The sequence below is a fragment of the Hoplias malabaricus genome, chromosome 8, assembly GCF_029633855.1.
Source record: "Hoplias malabaricus isolate fHopMal1 chromosome 8, fHopMal1.hap1, whole genome shotgun sequence".
In the NCBI taxonomy this organism is placed as follows: Eukaryota; Metazoa; Chordata; class Actinopteri; order Characiformes; family Erythrinidae; genus Hoplias; species Hoplias malabaricus.
In genome coordinates this window covers 23,082,968-23,103,186 of record NC_089807.1, presented here as the reverse complement: position 1 = coordinate 23,103,186, position 20,219 = coordinate 23,082,968, and the positions used below count along the sequence as shown (strand labels likewise).

The window sequence follows — 20,219 nt, the reverse complement described above, 5'->3', positions numbered from 1 at the left end:
AAATAAATAGCAGATTAGAGATGGGTCTAAATTTTTCCAGGACGGAGCTATCAAGGCCTGACCTTTTAAGTATAATTTAAACTTACACTTATATAGCACCTTTCTTGAAACCCAAGAACGCTTTACCATCAACAAGTACAGGGGTAACAGCAGCTGTTTTTAGGGCACACAGAATATTGTCTTCTGTGATAGCTGAATTCAGCTTCATATCAGAGTGTTAGTAGTGGGTAATAGTTGAATTCAGCTTCATATCATCCAGTCCTAATTCTCTGGAATATGTTGTTGAATTCAGCTTTTGGGGCAGCTATTGGTTTGAAACTTCCAGTTTCACCTTTAATGCTGCAGTAGTCACAGATGCTAGAATGTAATTGCTTTAGAATTTAAGGAATTCTGAGACACTGGCAAAGTACTAGCAATGTTTTATGATTTTTTTGAAGTAAAGGGACATAATGCACTGAAACTACATTAAACTAAGACAATACAATGATCATCATAGTTTGTTAAAGGAGAAAAAACTAACATTTGTGGCTTTATATGGTTGCTTGCACCAACATTTTGCAGCTGATTCATAAGCCATTCATGGCCCTACGTTTGAAGTATGCCTTGAATAAAATGGGATTAACCCTAAATTTAACTTTAACATCCAGCAAGGTGGCAGCACTGTACTGCTTCCCTGATATCACTGCAAACTGGCAAAGATACTCTTGAAGTACCATGCTCTTGTAGGTATTTTACCCACTACACCATGAAACTGCATACGCATACCCATTGGTCACAAATCTACATTTGTACATTACAAATTACATTACAAATCTACACAAATCTACAAAAGTCTCAAATCAATCAGGCTTAATGACAAAGTTCATAATTCCATGATGACTAATTCTTGTTCTAGTTACACACTTTTTTTCCACCTCCTCCAAACGTGTGGGCAATAGCTTGGTTTGTAGGTGTCTCTGGCTGCACAGGGCTTCAATCTCCTGCCTAAGATTGTGAAGCTCCATGCTGCGTGTTTCCAGCTCCTTCTCCAGCAGACAACTCTCTCGCTCAGCCACACATACTGACTCAGGGTCTCCCGCCAAAGAGGCCTGCTTAATAGATAGCTCTACTGCCTCTAGCCATGCCTCCAGACTGCCCAGCCCCTGAAGTACCCTGATTGCCTAAAGAGAGAGAGAGAGAGAGAGAGAGAGAGAGAGTAATTATTGTATATAAATGTACAAAATTTACCCTGTTATCAAAGAATAAACATGTTATGCACCCCTAAGTAAAACCAGGCTGCGCTGAGAACCTTAACCAATCAACCCTAACCCCGCATTTTGCGGGGTAGAAACACACCTTATATAATTAGTTTTGTAAGTGTTGAATGTCTGAATGTGTCTGTGAGCTCCGTATACCGTTAGAAAGCGCAGATCCTACCGTTTCTAAAAATAGCGCTCTTATCGCGGTGCTGTGAAGCCTCTGGGAGTAATCCAGTGTGAAAAACCACCTAAAAATCAAGGTGCTCCTTCAAAATTTGTGTGTCATGTTCGTCATGAAAGATTCTAATGATATTTGCTATAATCAGAAATAAAGACACTGCAAAGGAACAAGAAAGACGGCGTTTACTTTCAGTTTCGTTTTGACTCAAATGACGTCATCTCATGCTGTCTCTGGGCAGAAAACTATGAGTCATCAGCAAAAACATATTCCTATTATTGATTTATAGGTTTTCAAGGTTTTGGTAGGTTTCACATCAAATAATAATGCATTAGATCAACAAATATAAACTAAAAAGCTTAAATAATTCTTTATTGTGTATTTTTATCTTTAATAGCTATATACATAGGGTTCATAGGGCTACAGGGACACTAGGTAGCTTTTTTAACCTTATAATTATAGCTTCAAATCATTGTGATGCTCCAATGACTCATATTAAGGTGAACAAATCATCTGTCTTTGGTACTCTGAGCTCAGAACTGCAGAAACTGCATTATTAAATATTACTTTTCCACCAGAACAACTCTGGACCTTGAACAGGTTCCAGTGGACCAGACTGTGTTTGCATGACTGAATTCAGCACCAGTGCCAGAGCTACAGATAAATGAATAGAGTCAGTAGTAGACACTAGTCTATCCATCCTACCCTGTAGTTGAGCTCCTCCGAGGCCTGCAGAAACATGGTGTTTTTCTGGTGACGTCTTTTGAGCTCCTCCCACAACACTTCAAGCTGGCTGAGGAACTCTTGAATCTTAGCACTTCCAGGGTGCTGCGCACAAACCAGAGAATGGCCCTCCTGAGGTTAAACAATAAACACTGGTTTAAAACAAATGAGCAAATTTGCAAGAGAAGCCATCCATTATTGAATGAGCCCTATTTTGTACAAAAAGTGGATTAAAGTCACTAATGGCATTTCTCCACTCAATTATACCTACTACTTGACTCTGCTCTACTCACTTTTTGGTACCTAGTACCTGTTTGGGTTTCCACTTCAATGGTCCCCTGTGACATTGCAAAACACTGTCTCTAACTCTAACGGGAAATCACAGGCTTTGTAAACCACAGAAACTGTGGTATTAATGTTGAACATTGTTTAATCATCATGTATTAACGTGCTGTTCAATTTTTGGAGACTGGACATGGCATAGCCTCACAAGTTCCAACAGATTTTTAGTTCCTAGTTGCACCATCCAGCTCTCACTGTAGTCCTCCATCAGTCACCAAACCAAGGGATTTTTGAACCTCTTCAAAAGACCACAGTGTCAATTTATCAACTGCCAAAGTGAGTTGGATAAAAATCAACCGTGATCTCTACGGTAGCTTGAACATATTACATACAGCAAGTTTATGCTGGATATCTGCATTTTGTCATGGCCAAGTCTTTCTGGTCAATCAGCCCTCTGCAAGGTTTACACACCATTGTTTAGTCTCTACTCTGCTTGCTTGGAACCCCAAAAAAGTACTAATGAAAAAGCAAATAGTCAAATCGAGTAGAGTAGGTACCAAGCAGCTGAAAATCACCTGTCCTATGTATGATACACTCTTTTTGGTTTTAGTGTACATGTTGATAACCTCACCTTCTTGACAAGCTCAATGCGGGCTTTATTGGACAGGATATCCTGTTCCAGAGAAGCTTGGTACCTCTTAGCGATGTTGTAGCTGCCTGGCCCTACTACACTGCAGACATGTGTTGCCATGGTGACACTGTCTTTGAGCCAGGAGAGAGTCTAGGGGATGGAGGAGAATGATTAGATGAAGTGTGAGATTCCACAAGGAAGTGGGAACACAAACACTATGCACTGGAGGAAGTCTGTCTTGATCGGTCCAGTCTTTGAATCGCTGGCTTCTCAAATTAGATGTGTTAACTCTTGGCAAAGACTGTGAGTGCAAGGACAACTCCTGGAAGTTACAGTAGAGGCTAATGCTGGTGTACGACATGCAGCAGTCTGTCACGTTAAAATATCACATATTTATATAAACACAATGAAGCCTTTCTCAATAAACCAGTTGTCCAATCCCCCTTCATTTCACTTCCACAACCATAACATGGAAGAATCTACATTCTCCCAAACAAAATGTATGGTAGAGGTACATTACTGGTCACTACAGGTAGAAACAGTGTAAATATACCTTTAAAAGGTACAACAGTGGTTTAAAAATCCAGTTTTGTTACTTAAAGGTACATTACATTATCTTTTCTAGAAGAGCTTTCATTATAGAACTGTGTAAAATAAAAGAAAATAATATGAGTGGAAATTAAATTTTAAAATGTACAATTATAATAAAATAAGGTACAATTATGTTCTCTAACTAATTATACAGAATATATTCCCCAACTAATGGTGCAGAATATGTACCCATGAGGGTACCACAAGAGTGACAGTTTTTTCTGTCACAGTTTTTGACAGTGTAGGGACTACTTGATCTGTGTAGATCAAGTGAGCTAAACAGATGGGAGGAGGCTACACCTATTTGGAAGAAGTCACTGGGATTTTCCTGTTTTTTTCTTTAAAGTGTTACTGGTTGTGTAAGAGATGTGTAATGCTGAAGTCATAAATGGGCACCTTTTCTGCAGACACAGTGAATTTCTGGAGCTGGGTATAGAGCAGTGGGTGGTTGTTTGGCTTCAGTGGAGTCCCACTGCAAAGCAAAAATACAGCACTTCCTTTCAGCAGGTTTCCCTAATTGTCGCTTTCAGAAAGACATGTGCTGTGGAAAGGAAGGGAAGCTCAGATGAGCTACGTCACCTTTTGCCCTGCGTCTGGAACCTAGCACTGGCATCACTGGTGCACATGTACCTCAGGCTCTCTGCCAGGTTTGGAGGAGGTTCCGGCTGGCTGTCGAGGGACCTATTGGTGTTGTCAGAGTTTCTACCACTCTGTGGAGGAAGACAAAAAATGTTTCTCATTTGCTAAAGGATTTGGAGTTGTTTCAGTAATGGGCTTTTAATGGAAAATATTAATTAATGTCTTGGTGTTCTGAAGAGGTCGGTATTAAAACAGTGGCCCTTGTTCATAGTGATTTGTCTGTCTGGCTACGTGACATTTCCATAGATATTTAGTGTGACAGGGTAGATGGAAGTTCTGCAGCCTGTCTATTCCTTAAGGCCTAGAGTGAAGCCAACACCACCGGAGAAAATCAGCAAAGGAAAGCAATTACTCTCTCAATTCGCCATACATTTCATCTTAAATTATATCCAGCATTTGGGACTATGAATGAGTTCTCATCAATATTAGAGCCTGAAAAGTGACAGAACCTTACATATGACACTTGCTATTAATGCTGAAATACAGACCTGCCAGACAGCAGAGTTGAGCTGGATTATTTTGCGAAGTTTTGGCAAAAAGAGAGAAGGCAAAAGGCACCAGCTCACATTAACCTGAATATAATGTTTTCCTTAGCATGTCTGTCTGAACACAAGCTATTAGGAGAGACTGCGGTCTTAATGCTGTGGACAAGTTAATGTTTACAGTATAACCACTGCCCACAGGTACCACTGCCATTTATCACTCTCTCTTACATTTACACATTCACTTTCACTCACGCTCTCTCACTATGTCTCCCCTCTTTCATTTTCAACATGAATTTGCTGTATGTGTGATGTGTGTGTGCCACAATCCGCCAATTTTCCTCTCCTGTTGTACACTAATGAGGATAGGAGTTTTACTCTCTTAAAAATTATGGTTCTACAAGGGTTGCTTATTAAAGGAAATGGCTCTATATAGAACCCTGAACACTTGAAGAAAAAATATTTGCATGATTAAATGGTTCTTTGCATCATGAAATGGTTCTTCAGATTGATGGAGAATGTGCTATAAATGGTTCTATATCACCTTTTAGAGGAGGGTTTTCTATTTGTTATGATGTCAAGCTTTTTAAAATAGAAAAATCATTCTTGATGCCATATAGAATCCTTCACTAAAAGGTGCTATATAGAACCATCTATAGCACATTTTCCATCAATCTGAAGAACCCCTTCATGATGCAAAGAAGAATTTATTCATGTAAAATGTTCTTCCAATGTTCAGGTTCTGTATATAACCAATTACTTTAATAAAGAACCCTTGTAGAACCGTACTTTTTAAGTGGGAGGGGTAAAGTGGCTGGACCCAGCCTAAAAAAAAAAAAGAAAAAATCTTATACTAATGAATATTTCAATTAAAAGTAAATTAAAGAGTACATGTAAAATCAACACACATATGTATTTATATTAGTATTATCTACCAATTAAAAATGTAATCACAAACATTAAAATTACTTCTTGCATTTCTGGGAGGGAGAAAAATGTGTAGTGTTATATGTATGACAAACTGGTTAGAAGAAATTGTTATATTTTACTTTTTATTTTAATTATAATGTCTTATAATTAATTATAATTATATAATTATAATGTTATAATGTGGTTTTGATGATTTTTGTATTAGAATGTTTTAATTCTGACATCACTGTATTTTTCTTTTATTTATTTTAATTCCATGACAATAAATCTAGTGGTTGTGAAATACTGACCTTGCACAGCATATAGCAAAGTTTATTTTCTAAAAGCTTATTCCTTGGGCTTATGTTTGGACTCCTTTATTTAGATAGAGCTCTGTGAGTCTTTCCCTGTAAAAAACCTGGCAGTGTTTCTTCACAGACCTACCAGTTGGCAGCATGCATTAATAACTGTTTCACTATGGCATACAAGGCTAACCATGCTCATTGAACAGAATCGAGTCAGAGAGGAAGGGAGAGAAAAAAGATTGCATGAGAGGAAAGATTGCATGAGAAAGTGCCATAAAAATGTGGTAAATTTATAAGGTCTAGAAGCATTTATAAATATGTCAGTCAATGAGCAAATCGCTCAGTGCTGATAACACAACAAAGGCAGTGCTGATAACTACCACTGACATGCACTCGCTAATTTCTTGTTCCTCTGTACATAATGGCTCCAGATTTTTATCTAAATGAATAGTAAATAATTACATCATGGTGGTCAAAAATAGACTTCAGTAGTTCCTACTTCATCCCCGGTCCCAAATAGTCCAAACACAGTTGGAGTTTTCTTCTCTCTTCTCCCCTTTTCTGTATCCATAATACTCCGTTTCGTCTACTTTCCCATCTCAGTTTTCCCAAATGTCTGCCTCCATGTCTACCTCCCTCTTTTACTTATGTAATCCAGTGATGTCAGTCATCCATATACTATCACTGTGCAGCATGAATCTATGTGGCTACTGCATCTGTGAGCAATTACTGACAAAAACGGGGTATTGTTCCAAATGTGCCACTAAGCAAACACAATTTAAATCAAAGCAACAGTAAATACGATTTGGCATTTTTGCTCATGGGCTCCCCCTAGAGTTGCAGACTGTAATTTACTTTTACAGTATTGCCCTTAAACCAAAGGGGAGGGTGGAGTGTGGGGGTAGTTTCCTATCCTCCTCCTAATGGTACATAGTGAATTTTTGCAGCGCTGAGCCCAAAGTAGAAAAGACAGAAACTTTATTTTAAGCTGTTATTATATATCCAGTTTCCGATGTTTACAACAACATGGGCAGCCATCAAGGTCTAATCAAACATAGAAAGAAAAAAAAAATCTAGGAAAGGCATTGCATATAGACTCAGTACTCAGGCTTGATTAACAAAGATTAATGAGCAGGTTTATTACAGAATAACTCCCAGAATAACTCTCCTGCTAGAAGCACACAGCTATACAGCTGTACCCCAGTGCAAATACCCAAAAGAGCATCAGAGCTACAATAACAATGTGCTAATTTGATATTTGACAGAACTGTCCAATTTCAATAGAGTGCAAATTCCATAAATTATGTTCCTTGAAAGCTTAGGGTATTGGTGTTGAATAAAAGATTCAAGTCTGTTCATGCTAAACAGTTTTTACAATCTGTGTAAACTTTTGTACAATCTTGTTCTGTTTCTTTTGTGGTCCAAACACAGATCTGTAAAACAATGTCCCTCACAACAATGACGTCACTTAACCAGAGTCATATAGAGAAAGAGTTGCGTCAATGTTGACTCCAATGGACCAAATTTATTTATTTATTTATTTATTTATTTAAACACAGAAAGGGCGGATCATGGAGCCTCTCAGTAGTTCCCGGACATTAGCAGCGGACGTTAGCAGCAGACGCCAGCAGCACCATAGAGTTAGAGCAGAATAGACGCGAATGTGGTGCACGTTTAAGGTTTAAGACATTTAAAGAATCATATTTTGTATTATCAGCACATCTATATCCAATAAACAAGTGTGTTAAAGCACGTTAGCTGATTTCCCACTAAATTAGTAGATTTGGGGAACATTAACAGTTAATTAGGCTATAGGACTTTGAGTAAAGTATAAGGATAACAACAAACAGCCTGGAAATGAACTTCTCATAATGACATTTTTTAATTTATTCCACTGAGAAATTCGAGAAATATTATTCTAGCGAAACGTTTGTCTGGGGAAGTATTTTTTTAAATGTACCTGGGCGAGTGATTGTAGAGTTGTGAGTGGAGAAGGTGAAATGAGGATTTATTCTGCAATAGAATCTAAGCTAAAGTTACACAACAGTAAGGAACAAAATTGTGTTTGTGATTATGTAGAATATGATGTAATGCGTATCTGGGACTTTTAAACAGTAAAGACAGACCACCTTCATCCTACACCTTGAGTCTTAACAACCTGGGTTTTTCCTTGTTCCTTTTTAATAAAGCAAATAAGCTTCCCAGTGGTGTGTTCTTTGCATGAAATGTGCAGATGTTTGAAAAATAATGTTTCGTATATATATATATGTGTGTGTAAAAAACATATATAAAAATATATATATTTATATATATATTTTACCATTTGTTACCACAATTAATAAATCTCTAAAATAAAAAAAAACACTAACAAAGTTCTTTATATATATATATATATATATAGTAGTAACAAATGGTAAAAATATAAAAATGGTAAAAAAAATATATATTTTATATGTTTGCAAACATATGTGATTTAATGTCCTGGCTTGATGTAATATTTTAACGTAATTTGTTTAATTTACACGAAAGCGTCACCTTCTGTTCAATCTGATATTATAGTTTTTACATTGGTCTTTGAGATTAGGTCCATATGCTATTTCTGAAACCACCATGATGTGTTAGAAAACTAATCTTAACTGATTTATGAACATCTCTTCACCTTCCTATAACTAATCAGAAACCACAGAGTCTATTTCATACTGACTACTTTACAAGTTTAAATAGCAGTACTTAAAATAATTTTTTTAATGCAATTAACAACATGAATATGCCTGTAACTGAGAAAATATAGTCTAAAACAAACCACGAGTCATGTAACAGACTTTCACACTAATCCTGATATAGCTGCAAATTTATTTCTTTTTTAAATTTAAGAATATATGTAACAGCATACACCAATCTATGTGCTATAGAAATATTGTAAATAAATGCATTTACTGAAGACTAATGACCAAAAATGCACATTTTCTCTCCCTGACCCTATGCATTTAAATTGGCCACCTATTTGGAGCCTGCATGAATCATGTGACCACCAAGCATTTTGAATTTCTAGTGGCGCATACGGCTCTGCACTTAGCAAGAAGTTGTGACAATCAAAAGCTGCTTAGAAAATCAACTTGACCAAAAAACTAAAAAGGCCCTTTTAAAATTAAATTAGTTGGTACAAGTGTCAGAAGAATCAACAGTGAAAACACTGGAAATAATTTCTTTGTTCTTTTCTTAGTTAAAAGCGATGATTGTAATCAAAAAACAACTGTCTAAATAATATTTTTTCTCCACAAACACACTGAGCCACCTTAAAAGACATGCAGCTTCTGAATGTAACCAAACCAGAGAGAACTGCAGTTCCACACAATCATAGAAATTCTCTTTTATAAAGCTTCAAAAGAATTTTTCAAAACAAATTACAGATTCTTGTTTTAACTGCCTTTTAATTTTTTCTGGAATTTGGGTTTATGTATTTGCAACAACAGGTATTAATTAAGCACCCATTAATATAGTCTAATATTTCAGTATTGTCCAAAACATTTTATGTCCATTAATGACCCATAATACAGTATATATTGTATTAATCCACTGGGGGGTTTGTCTGAGCACCCTGAAGCTGGAGTCTGCAGATATTATTTCAATCTTATTATGAGAGGATATGAAAACCATTAGCTTTGAGAGTTAAGAGAGAAAAAGCTGCTTGTGCTGTTGAGCCAGGTACAACATTCTGCTCCCAAAGTAAACTTCTAGATCTCCAGAATTTACTCCAATGCCAGGGCAAATTACACCTTAAATGGTTCCTCTTTATATTATTGTATTTTAGGCAAACAGACTCTATACTAAATAGAGCAGATATCTTGAAAGGAAAGAAATATGCCTGCATCTATTATATAGATAATATCTATATATTATCTATATAGGGATATAGAATTAGGAAATTTTGCATTATTTCTAGTGCGTCTTCTTTAAGGTGACATATTATAGTCATTTTCCTTAAGTTAATGTGGAGGAGCAGCTTGTTTTAATCCCATGTTTTCTGACTGTTGTTTTATTTCACAGATTGTGTTGGTAGGCACTTCAGATATCCAAATGTATCGGTTCAAGCACTGAAAAGTGTGTTTTTCATAATATGTTCTCTTTAAGAAATAATCACACATGTGAAGTATGGCAAAATATTTAAATGTTGCAGAAAAAAAAACATAATAAAGCTAAACTGTGCAACAGTACCCTAACAACAGAATAGGTTTACTAACCGTACTCCCTTTCAAACGGTTTTCCTCTTCCTTGACTTCCTTTCCTATTATTCTGTGCGAGTCTGTTCCCATGCTTTTGAGTGGCTCTCTGTTTGAGGTTGAAAGGTCACCATCTTCTCTGGAGACTGACTGAGACTGAAATGCCTTCTCATTCCTAAAGAAGAATACAGTTTTAGGTACTGCCAAAGTTAAAAGGACAGCTTTGACATCACAGATTCTGCTTATGCCCTTGATGTTTATTCTGCTGTGCATGTTCACATGAAGCTTAAATAGCTACACTGATTCAATATAAATAGAAACTGTTCAAAAAATAGCAGTTGGAATCCCTGTTCCCAAACATACAAATGAATGAATAATGGTATGCCTAAAATATACTCCACACTATTTTATGTATAGGAAAATATATATATAAAGACCTCACAAAACCATACATTACTACTCTGTTTGTAGATGAATTATTAAATTCTGGTCTTTAAGATCATGGGCAAAACATAAAAAAATTAATTTTATAAAAAATCAGGACATCTATATTTGGAGAGGAAATATCCAGTAACTACTAGGCTGACATGAAATTGTCATCAGATCTGGGCACAAACTCTAACAAATGTCTATACAGTAATAACAAGAAACCAAAAAGACGTGCATGCTGAGGGAAAAAAACCCCTCTGAGTTCTTGCCATCCCAGTGAATGAAAAGAAACAGATGAACCCAAGTTACACAATCCTGTACCTCAGAATAAGCAAAGTTCAGATCTCATCTGGGGGGTTTGAGACTATGTTTGGACAGTGAGTGAGCTGTCTGGATTATAACTTCACTCTATATACACACTATAAATGTCATCACAACTAATCAAAAAAGTGTTCGCAGTTACATTTTTCAGAGACAAGTCAACTTCCTTTCCTAAATAAATCTAACAAGGAATGTCATAACAGTTCTAAGGAGGCATAACACTGACAGCAACAATCTGGAAGGCTTATACCTTACAATTGGCGAACATCTCAAAACTATGGAGCACATTCATACAATTCAATTGAGCTTAACTTTTTTTTTAATGCTTCATGTGTCACAGGTCGTTTTCATCCACATCAAGTGACTACATCTTATTAAATGAGCTGCTGCTGTCTATAATTTAAAATAAATGCATCGTCTTACAACTTTTATCATGAACTCCTTATAAATGAGTCTCTAGAACGATTTATATCCTTCAATTAAAGAAACACTAAGTAGTATTTTTACATTAAAATTACTCCTTCAAAATCATTATGATGCTTCACTGACCTGTAATAAGGAGAACAGAGCCCCCCCCCCCCTGATTTTAGGATAGTGCTGTAAAAATGAATTGTACTCTGCATCTGTAGGGGGAGCCCAGGAGCAAAAAAACCAAATCTTACACTAATCCTTTTAGCTATTATATACCCTACTGAGGAAATATTTTGCAAAAGATTCTGAAGGAAATAGCAACAAGACCACAATGACTAGAAAGCAGTAATGATGGAAAAGTAGATTCCTTTCTTTGGGAGGGAAATACTGGCTTTTAAATGTCACTGACCTAAGGGAAAAACAACAACCAACAAAAAAATAAATAAATAAACAAAGCTGAACTAAACTGTAGCTGCCAAATATATTTATTATCCTCTTAATATATTAACTTTCCTTTTTGGTGAAGTTTAGTGGCCTCGTATACTTCTCTGTTAAAAACTGAAACAAAACCCTGGCCTGATTGAGGGAGGAAAATTCACATCACCGATTGCTAACATTAAAAAAATCTTTTATAGACATTTGATTAACATTTGGAACAGTCTCACTGGCAATGCTTCCTTGTGGTTATGTACATAAATACATCAAAACAGAAGCATGGAAAAGGCTTCCATGTCTGAAAAAAGAGAATACTGCTATGCTCCCATTAAGGGAGGAAATTACTTTGGTCCCTGGAGGGACACTGTGTGTCTGTGTTAGTTAGTGTGAGTCACCTGACAGTGCTCTGGAGCAAGAGCCAGCTGTCCTTCACCTCAGCCTGTTTCTGAGCCACTCTACTAGCCAAAGCTGGGTGCAGGTTTGAAAGCTGAGATACTGTTACATCCAGCACCTATAAGAAGAATAAAAATAGTCAATGACAGTTTATGATTTTAATAATAAGATTAAATCAGTTCTAACAGTGTGAAATTCTTCATCTGCAGAAAGCAAAAATAATTTCCAGGATTTCATTCCAACTCTCTGGCTTCTCAAACCAGCCTCAGAGGGTTCAGGGCTTTTGCAGCTCTGTTTGTTTTTGACTTTTATGTGGAATAATGAAATAGAAGATCCACATTTACCTAAAACACCTTAAATTAACACTAGGTAAGATTTGGTGTTTTGGTCCTGGGCTCCCCTAGAGTTGACTGTTTAACTGTCCTGAAATCAAGGGGGAGGTGGTTTGCTGATTTTAGAATAGCAATGCTCTATTCTCCCTATTACACATCAGTGAAGCAGCACAATGATTTTGAAGCTATAATTTTAAGTTTAAGTTAAAAATCTACCTAATGTTCCTTTAAACGGATAGTCTACCGTTTTTCAACCTAATTTCTGTCTAATTGTTATAAACACACACCTGAACATAGTAAAGAACAGAAAATTCTGTTGGCAGTAAATACTTCTAAAATTGAACTAAACAATTATTATTATTATTTTAGAAAATTATAGGAAAAGGCCCATAATTTGTCTTCCATAATAATAACCAGTTTGCTAAAATGCAGCAGAAAATCTTGGTTGAAAATTCTGTGAATGCTTTTTTTAAAGAACATAAAGCTTAGTGTTAATAAACGTATTGTGCATCTAACCAAGGGAAAGTTTAGGTATTGAGCTCAGCAGGTGAGTGCTCCCAAATTTAAAAAGATAAATATTGCAGTATGCACCATGATTTGACTGGCAATGTCCCGAATCTCCCCATCTCCATTTATTCCAGTTCTGTTGGTTACAGGGAGGCTTCTTCTCTAGATATCATGTAAGAAAATAAATATTAAATGATCAGCCATTTTGTAACTTCATTTATTGGTTGTGATTTTAAAAAGTCATACATTACCACAAATAATAATTTATAATAATAATAATAGAACCAAAACTAATTGTAATATTAATAGAAACAATAATCCAAATAATCCTAGGATTATTACCGTGTTGTTGATGGAACAGATAATATTATCAGCCTGCTGATAGATTGAGGAGACCTCCAAAGCCAGTTGTAGGTTTTCCTGGCAGTCTTTCAAATGGGACTGCACTTTTAACCACCTGGAACCCCATATCAATATTTTGTTCATACCATCCCACTTCAGTAAATGATAAATAAATCTGTGGGAATTGTCACCAAAGCATTACTCACATTTTATTTATGTGTTTTCTCCTAGTGGAGATGATTTTCCCTTCTACCTTCCCCTGTTTCTCCAGTTTGAGGGCCAGATGGTTTATCTCCTCATGAAGGTTTCTGTGCAGCTGCTCATCCTAAGATTTAATAGAACAAACAATCTCACAATAGTGGCTTCATAAATTTCCTTCAGTGTTTTTTTTTTTCAAATATTAAGAAAGATTCAGTGGTTCTAAAATGCCTGCACAGTAGATTTCAGCAATGCCTTGGTGAGCTCTCATTTGCTTCTTGTTTTGAAAGTCCTCACCTGTTTCAAATCTAGTATCTTTCGAGTCAGCTGCAACTTGTCAACGTTTTCGCCTAAGAGGCTGGACAGCGATTGCTCCTCTTCCTGCCGACACATATAAAAGTGTTTGCTTCACTGCCCCAAGTTGTTTTAGACCCGCCATTGGTTTTTGAGCAGAGCTACTGTTGTTCTAAATTATCCTAGCTACCACAGAATATGGGAAACAGCAAGGACTTGTTAAGCAACACCTGAAACTGACTGGAGCTGAAAAGCTTCCAAAATTGATGAATGAAGAAGAAAAGAGAAAATGTAATTATTATTATCAGAATCTCAAATTAATCAGAATCTCAATTTAATCTTAAATGCTATGTGGTACTGTTAATTCAAAGATAATTATATAAGGTGTGCAGATTCCTTTTATAGGATTTTGTTTAATGTATAATAGTATTTAAAAATGTAAACATTCTCCCTCTCTTTTATCATTTATGGTAAAATCATTGTATTAAAAATTACAAATATAATTTAATTCCAAAAAAATTAAGTAGTCTGAATATGGTGAGAAAAACGTAATCGTCACTGCATTCATGACGAGCTCCATCAAGGAAAAAGTGCTGCAAAAGAATGTGCATTAATTTGTTTTGTTCTTGAAGACAATATTGTATCGAAATGTACCTTTGAGTTTTTGTTTATACAATTTATAAATGATAATTCAGATCATGAACCTAGCATATAAATGCTTAATATTTAGGAATTTTCTTTTAAAAAATCTGAAAATTCTCATTCTTAATACTATGCAAGAGTTACCATAATATTCTAAAAGAGAAGGAGAAGGTTTATTTGTTGAATTGTAGGTTACTCAAAAACGCAAGTGTAAAGAGTTGATTAAATGTCTGTAAAATGAGGGAAGTATGTTTCAGATTAAGAAAGACTGGAATAGGTTCATGTTTTACCTTTCCTTTAATCCATGTTTCCAGCTGATTCACCTTCTTGTTAAACTCTTGCAGACTGAGAGCTCCTCCTATTGCTTTGGTTTGACTGGCAGCTGTGTGTTTAAGCATGGTCCACTGGTCTCTAAGCTGGCAGAGCTGCTTCCTCACCAGGTCAGAGTTTGGGTTCAGTTTACACATCAGATGCTCCCCCATCTATATATAAATTAGATTAACCAATTAATGTATGTATTGTTCATTGGCTATCTGAAAAATAAAGAAAAAAAGGCAAAACAAAATGCCTTGCATAAATATATATATAGGGGTTGGACAATGAAACTGAAACACCTGGTTTTAGACCACAATAATATATTAGAATGGTGTAGGGCCTCCTTTTGCGGCCAATATAGCGTCAATTCGTCTTGGGAATGACATATACAAGTCCTGCACAGTGGTCAGAGGGATTTTAAGCCATTCTTCTTGCAGGATAGTGGCGAGGTCACTACGTGATGCTGGTGGAGGAAAACGTTTCCTGACTCGCTCCTCCAAAACACGTCAAAATGGCTCAATAATATTTAGATCTGGTGACTGTGCAGGCCATGGAAGATTTGCACTCCTTTCACCATTTAAACTGACGTTTCGCATTGGCATGAGTGACCAAATGTTTGGCTATAGCAGCCCGGCTGTGTATATTGACCACGATGAGCTCCCGACGGACAGTTCTGGTGGAAACAGGAGAGTTGAGGTGCACATTTAATTCTGCCGTGATTTGGGCAGCATTGGTTTTATGTTTTTGGGATACAATCCAGGTTAGCACCTGAACATCCCTTTCATACAGCTTCCTCTTGCGTCCACAGTTAGTCCTGTTGGATGTGTTTCGTCCTTGGTGGTATGATGACATTACCCTGGATGCCATGGCTCTTGATACTTCACAAAGACTTGCTGTCTTGGTCACAGATGCGCCAGCAAGATGTGCACCAACAAATATATATGTGTGTGTGTGTGTGTGTTTTGACAAACGGCTCAGAATGTTTTTTAAAATAAAATCTCAATGTATTTGATTCATAGCTCGTATCATATTGAAAACCCTGTATCAAAAAAATTACTATAACTAGGTGTATTGTGACACCCCTATTACCAGCCCTACCTCTGCACAAACATCAGTTCTACAAATTAACTCTTAATGAGACCCCAGCTGTTCACTGAAAACCATTCCAGGTGACGACCTCATGAAGCTGATTGAAAGAACGCCAAGAGTGTGCAAAGCTGTCATCAATACAAAAGGGGACTACTTTGAAGAATCTAAAGTATAAAACCTATTCTGGTTTGTTTAACACTTTTTAGTTTACTACATAATTCCATATGTGTTCCTTCACAGTTTTAATGTCTTCCATATTCATTTACAATGTACAACTCCACAATATGTGGAAAATGGCCCGAAACAAAGGAAACCCTCCCTGAGTGGGCCTGTCGAAACGCTGGTACTGTATGTGTGTGTGTGTGTGTGTGTGTGTGTATGCTTTTGAGGAAAGTTTAAAGTGTATTTAATAAATAAAATATAGTGGGTCTTTATTTTTCTAAGGTTGCACATAACCCACGTGATACATAAGTTTAACTGGATATGTTCAAAAGCTTTAAGCTGATCTTATATAGTAAGCAAGATTATTACCTGGTTAAGCTGAATGAGGGTGTTCTCAAAGTCCTTTAGGTCTCTCTGGAGTGTCTGTGATACTTCCTCCCACTCGGCAAAGGGGCATCTCTGAGTATTACTGGCATCTCTGAGATACTTTAGCTTCTCTTGGATCCAGGCCTCAGCCTACAGGAGAAAACAAACAAAAAGAGATCAGTGTAGTCACTCACAGGTAAATAAATGTTTCTTCAGGTAAGTGTTAATTTATGTGTGCTGTGGTAGTATAACAATACATTAAAACATGAGCATGAAGTAGGGTAGTGCTGAGAGATATCACAGCAAATAAATATCACAATTAATTTAACATTTTACCTTGACATTGTTTTTTGCCATCATAGTTCAGACTTGTACTGTAAATATGCAGTACTATATAAAGTAGTAAACCAGTATTAAAACAGGGTTATATTTTATTTCTAATGTTGTTGAGAGCTTGTTGGTCTCTTTTTTCAGCCATGTTCATATTTGGTGATGTGATTGTGGTATTAATTTAGGCTGCTTTCTTGTCAGTGTTTACATTTTTTCTTTATGTTCAGTGTCTTAGATAAAGCCAAAACATGTCCAAATGACATGCATTTTTCACAGTATTTTTCTTTGGTATGAGCAACTTGAGTTGCTAGGTAGTGATGTTCGATACCACCGATTTCCTTTCCGATCCCATACTGAGTAAAATTCACCATGGCTATTTTATTGCAATTACTCTGTATAATTTAATGACACCTAGTCTCTGGAATCCACTTTAAATGATTAATTCTTTATATATATATATATATATATATATATATATATATATATATATATATATATATATATATATATATAATTTAGCTATTAATTGAAGAATGTGTTTATATTGTTAACAATTTTTTAACCATATTTATTAATGTGCACAACTCCAACAGCAACAGTACTTAGTGCAGTTTAAAGCTCCACATATTCTTTCTCTGTACCTTGGTAGTGACTGCCTACAGCACCGAAGGACTCCATGAGAGACATCTTGTATTCTGTTTTGTGGTTTAACCTGAGGTGTTTCACAAGGTTTGTTGTGTTGCCATGACATCACAAACCGTGTTTTGGCTGTTTGTGGAGCTCCGTTTACACTTATCCAGGTTGATGTAAAGGTAGTTCCCACCAACCATGTATCATTTAGACAAGATCTTAATAGTTTAGTTACTTTCCACTCTGTTCCTGTTAATGATATACATTTCCTCAAATGACTGAAGTATTAAAAGAATCTGTATTTTGATTTGAGATCTGCATACCACTATTGCTAGGTTGGCCTCAGTGTTTAAGTTCTCCTCCCTGTTGCTACCATTTGTCAGACTGGATGGGGCAGAATCACATGACTATATTTGCAGTAGTATGATTTTAAGGGGTCAGTACATGAACACACAGTGGGGGACCTATTAACAGAATTAACCACTTATCCACTTATCTGGGAGCCTACCCGGAATAATTTGGCACAAGGCAGGAATACACCCTGGAGGAGGCAACCGTCCTTCACCGGGCAACCCACACACACCAACACCCACATTCAATCACACACTCACACCTATGGACACTTTGGAATCACCAGTCCACCTACCAAAGTGTGTTTTTGGACAGTGGGTGGAAACTGGAGCACCCGGAGGAAACCCACACGGACACGGCGAGAACACCAGAATTAACCAAAAAAAAGAAAAATCTATATATTCTATATAGGCAAGTTTATATCAATTAAAATCTAATTAATGTCAATTTTGATTAATTTTCAATTCATTGTGCAGCCCTAGGGATAGGTTTAGGGATGCACCCACTGGGGAATTCTAGGCCAATGCTTTTTGCTTCTCCACACTGTCAGGATATGGAAGAATCTGAGTCATATATTTTATTTTGTACGTTTACTTTTTAATTTTTTTTTAAAAAAAAGAGGGACACCCAGTCTTCATTTGGCCCAATATAAACACAATTGTAATTTTGAAATATCTGCAAATCAAAGCATTGACCCGATGCCAGTAATATTAAATAAAAAATAAAACATCTTCTACAAACAATTATGATATTATCATGCTTCACTAGTATGAAGTTAATGGCTGGATTCCAGAAAAAAACATGAACGTTATGTGTTTTCCTCAGTTTATCCAGTTAGTTTAATCTTTTTACTCTTAATTTCAGTTTTTGAAATAACATCACATGGTATGTCAGTGAATGCCTATTTTATGCTCTCTTAGACTTCAGTCTGAGAACAGTGTACTAAGCAAAACATATTTAAGACCACAAAATGTTATGATGTATATCTGAGAGGAACTTCAGAACACCACTCAAGTGAAGTATGAACTTTCAAAGCTATTTCTTTTCCCCAAGACCAGATCACAGCTTCTGCCTCTACTTAACGTAACACTTTAGAAACGTCATAAAGAGGAGCTCTCTGCTCCTCAGATGTTGTGTTATTCAGAGCAGAAGTTTCTTTTGGCCTGGTTGCAAGGAACATTGCATAAGTCCCTTAAAATTGCAATTTCGCACTGCCTTTTTGTTTATGAATCAAAAACAGGTGGCCAAACCAGAAAAACATCCTGACTGTGTTTATTTGATATGAATACTATGTATGACCAACAGGCAGCCAGTCTTCAGAAGCCCACCCAAGTCAGAGTGTTTGACTGGGTCTTATAATGAGCTTGTCATATCTGCAAGAGTAAACACTGCAGCATGGGATTTTAGCATCAGACCAAATAAAGTCAACAAATGTCTGGTGATGGATTAGTTCTCTATTATATCTTTGTTTTGTTTTATCAACTCACTTCTTCTCAAATTATCTTTGTGGCAACAAATGAGCCTTTGTTGTCTTTGTTGACAGCTTTGTCAGTGCACAACTGACAGGTTTAACAATAGTAGCATAATTTCTTTTAAATGCAAAACAGATCTCGTACTGCCGAAGGCAGGGACCTAGCTAGAAATCCTGGGCACCCTGAAAGATTACAATTTCCAGTCTCCAGACCCTGATATGAGCAACTTTTGTTAGGCTACTTAGTATGGAATTCATTCATTCCAAATGTTCATGTGTTGAGAGAACTTGCATGCATCACTGTGTCAGTTTAGATGTATAACACATTCTGTATTACGCACATTATGGATACTTCAGAGCCAGGGCACTCTGGCAAACATAAGCAGCAATCAAGATTATATCAGCCTAGTAGTTTATCGCACACACACACACACACACACACACACAGACACACACACACACACACACACACACACACACACACATATATATATATATATATATATATATATATATATATATATATATATATATATATATATATTTTTTTTTTTTTTTTTTAAATAATTTATCTCCTTGATAAGCATGGTTCTTATGTAAAATATATAATTATAATAAATACAAAAACATTATTTGTAGGCAACACACATACCTATAAGTAGCCAATCCACCTACCAACGTGTGTTTTAAGGACTTTGGGAGGTAACCAGAGCACCCAGACGAAACCTACACAGGGAGAACACACCAAATCCCTCACAGACAGTCACCCAGAGTGGGGCTCGAACCCACAACCCCAGGCCCCTGTAGCTGTGTGACAGTGACACTACCTGTTGCGCTACCCAAGGTATTTGATGATAACCTCAGATAATACGCAGATAAAAAGAGATTTAGAAAGGCTTAAACCAACATGTTTACATACAGAATTCCTATTTATTGGAATAGTTATTTTCTCATAATATGGGTTATTTTGAACAAATAAACTTCGATAAATAGTTTTAAAATC

General features: G+C 36.3%; 1 protein-coding gene across 3 annotated transcripts in view; it reads right to left on the bottom strand.

The window, feature by feature from the left end:
* The window catches only part of LOC136705890 (uncharacterized), a 53,059-nt gene that overhangs the window by 23,474 nt on the left and 9,366 nt on the right, over nucleotides 1-20,219 (bottom strand). For all 3 annotated transcript variants that reach the window (XM_066679705.1, XM_066679706.1, XM_066679707.1), the window contains exons 4-16: nucleotides 16,438-16,584; nucleotides 14,793-14,984; nucleotides 13,864-13,947; nucleotides 13,575-13,693; nucleotides 13,369-13,483; nucleotides 13,111-13,188; nucleotides 12,190-12,305; nucleotides 10,220-10,373; nucleotides 4,223-4,353; nucleotides 4,040-4,115; nucleotides 3,053-3,202; nucleotides 2,122-2,271; nucleotides 904-1,160 (exon numbers count right to left, since the gene is read on the bottom strand). In XM_066679705.1, coding sequence (XP_066535802.1) covers nucleotides 904-1,160; nucleotides 2,122-2,271; nucleotides 3,053-3,202; nucleotides 4,040-4,115; nucleotides 4,223-4,353; nucleotides 10,220-10,373; nucleotides 12,190-12,305; nucleotides 13,111-13,188; nucleotides 13,369-13,483; nucleotides 13,575-13,693; nucleotides 13,864-13,947; nucleotides 14,793-14,984; nucleotides 16,438-16,584 — 1,769 coding nt within the window. The remainder of the gene's footprint in view (nucleotides 1-903; nucleotides 1,161-2,121; nucleotides 2,272-3,052; nucleotides 3,203-4,039; nucleotides 4,116-4,222; nucleotides 4,354-10,219; nucleotides 10,374-12,189; nucleotides 12,306-13,110; nucleotides 13,189-13,368; nucleotides 13,484-13,574; nucleotides 13,694-13,863; nucleotides 13,948-14,792; nucleotides 14,985-16,437; nucleotides 16,585-20,219) is intronic.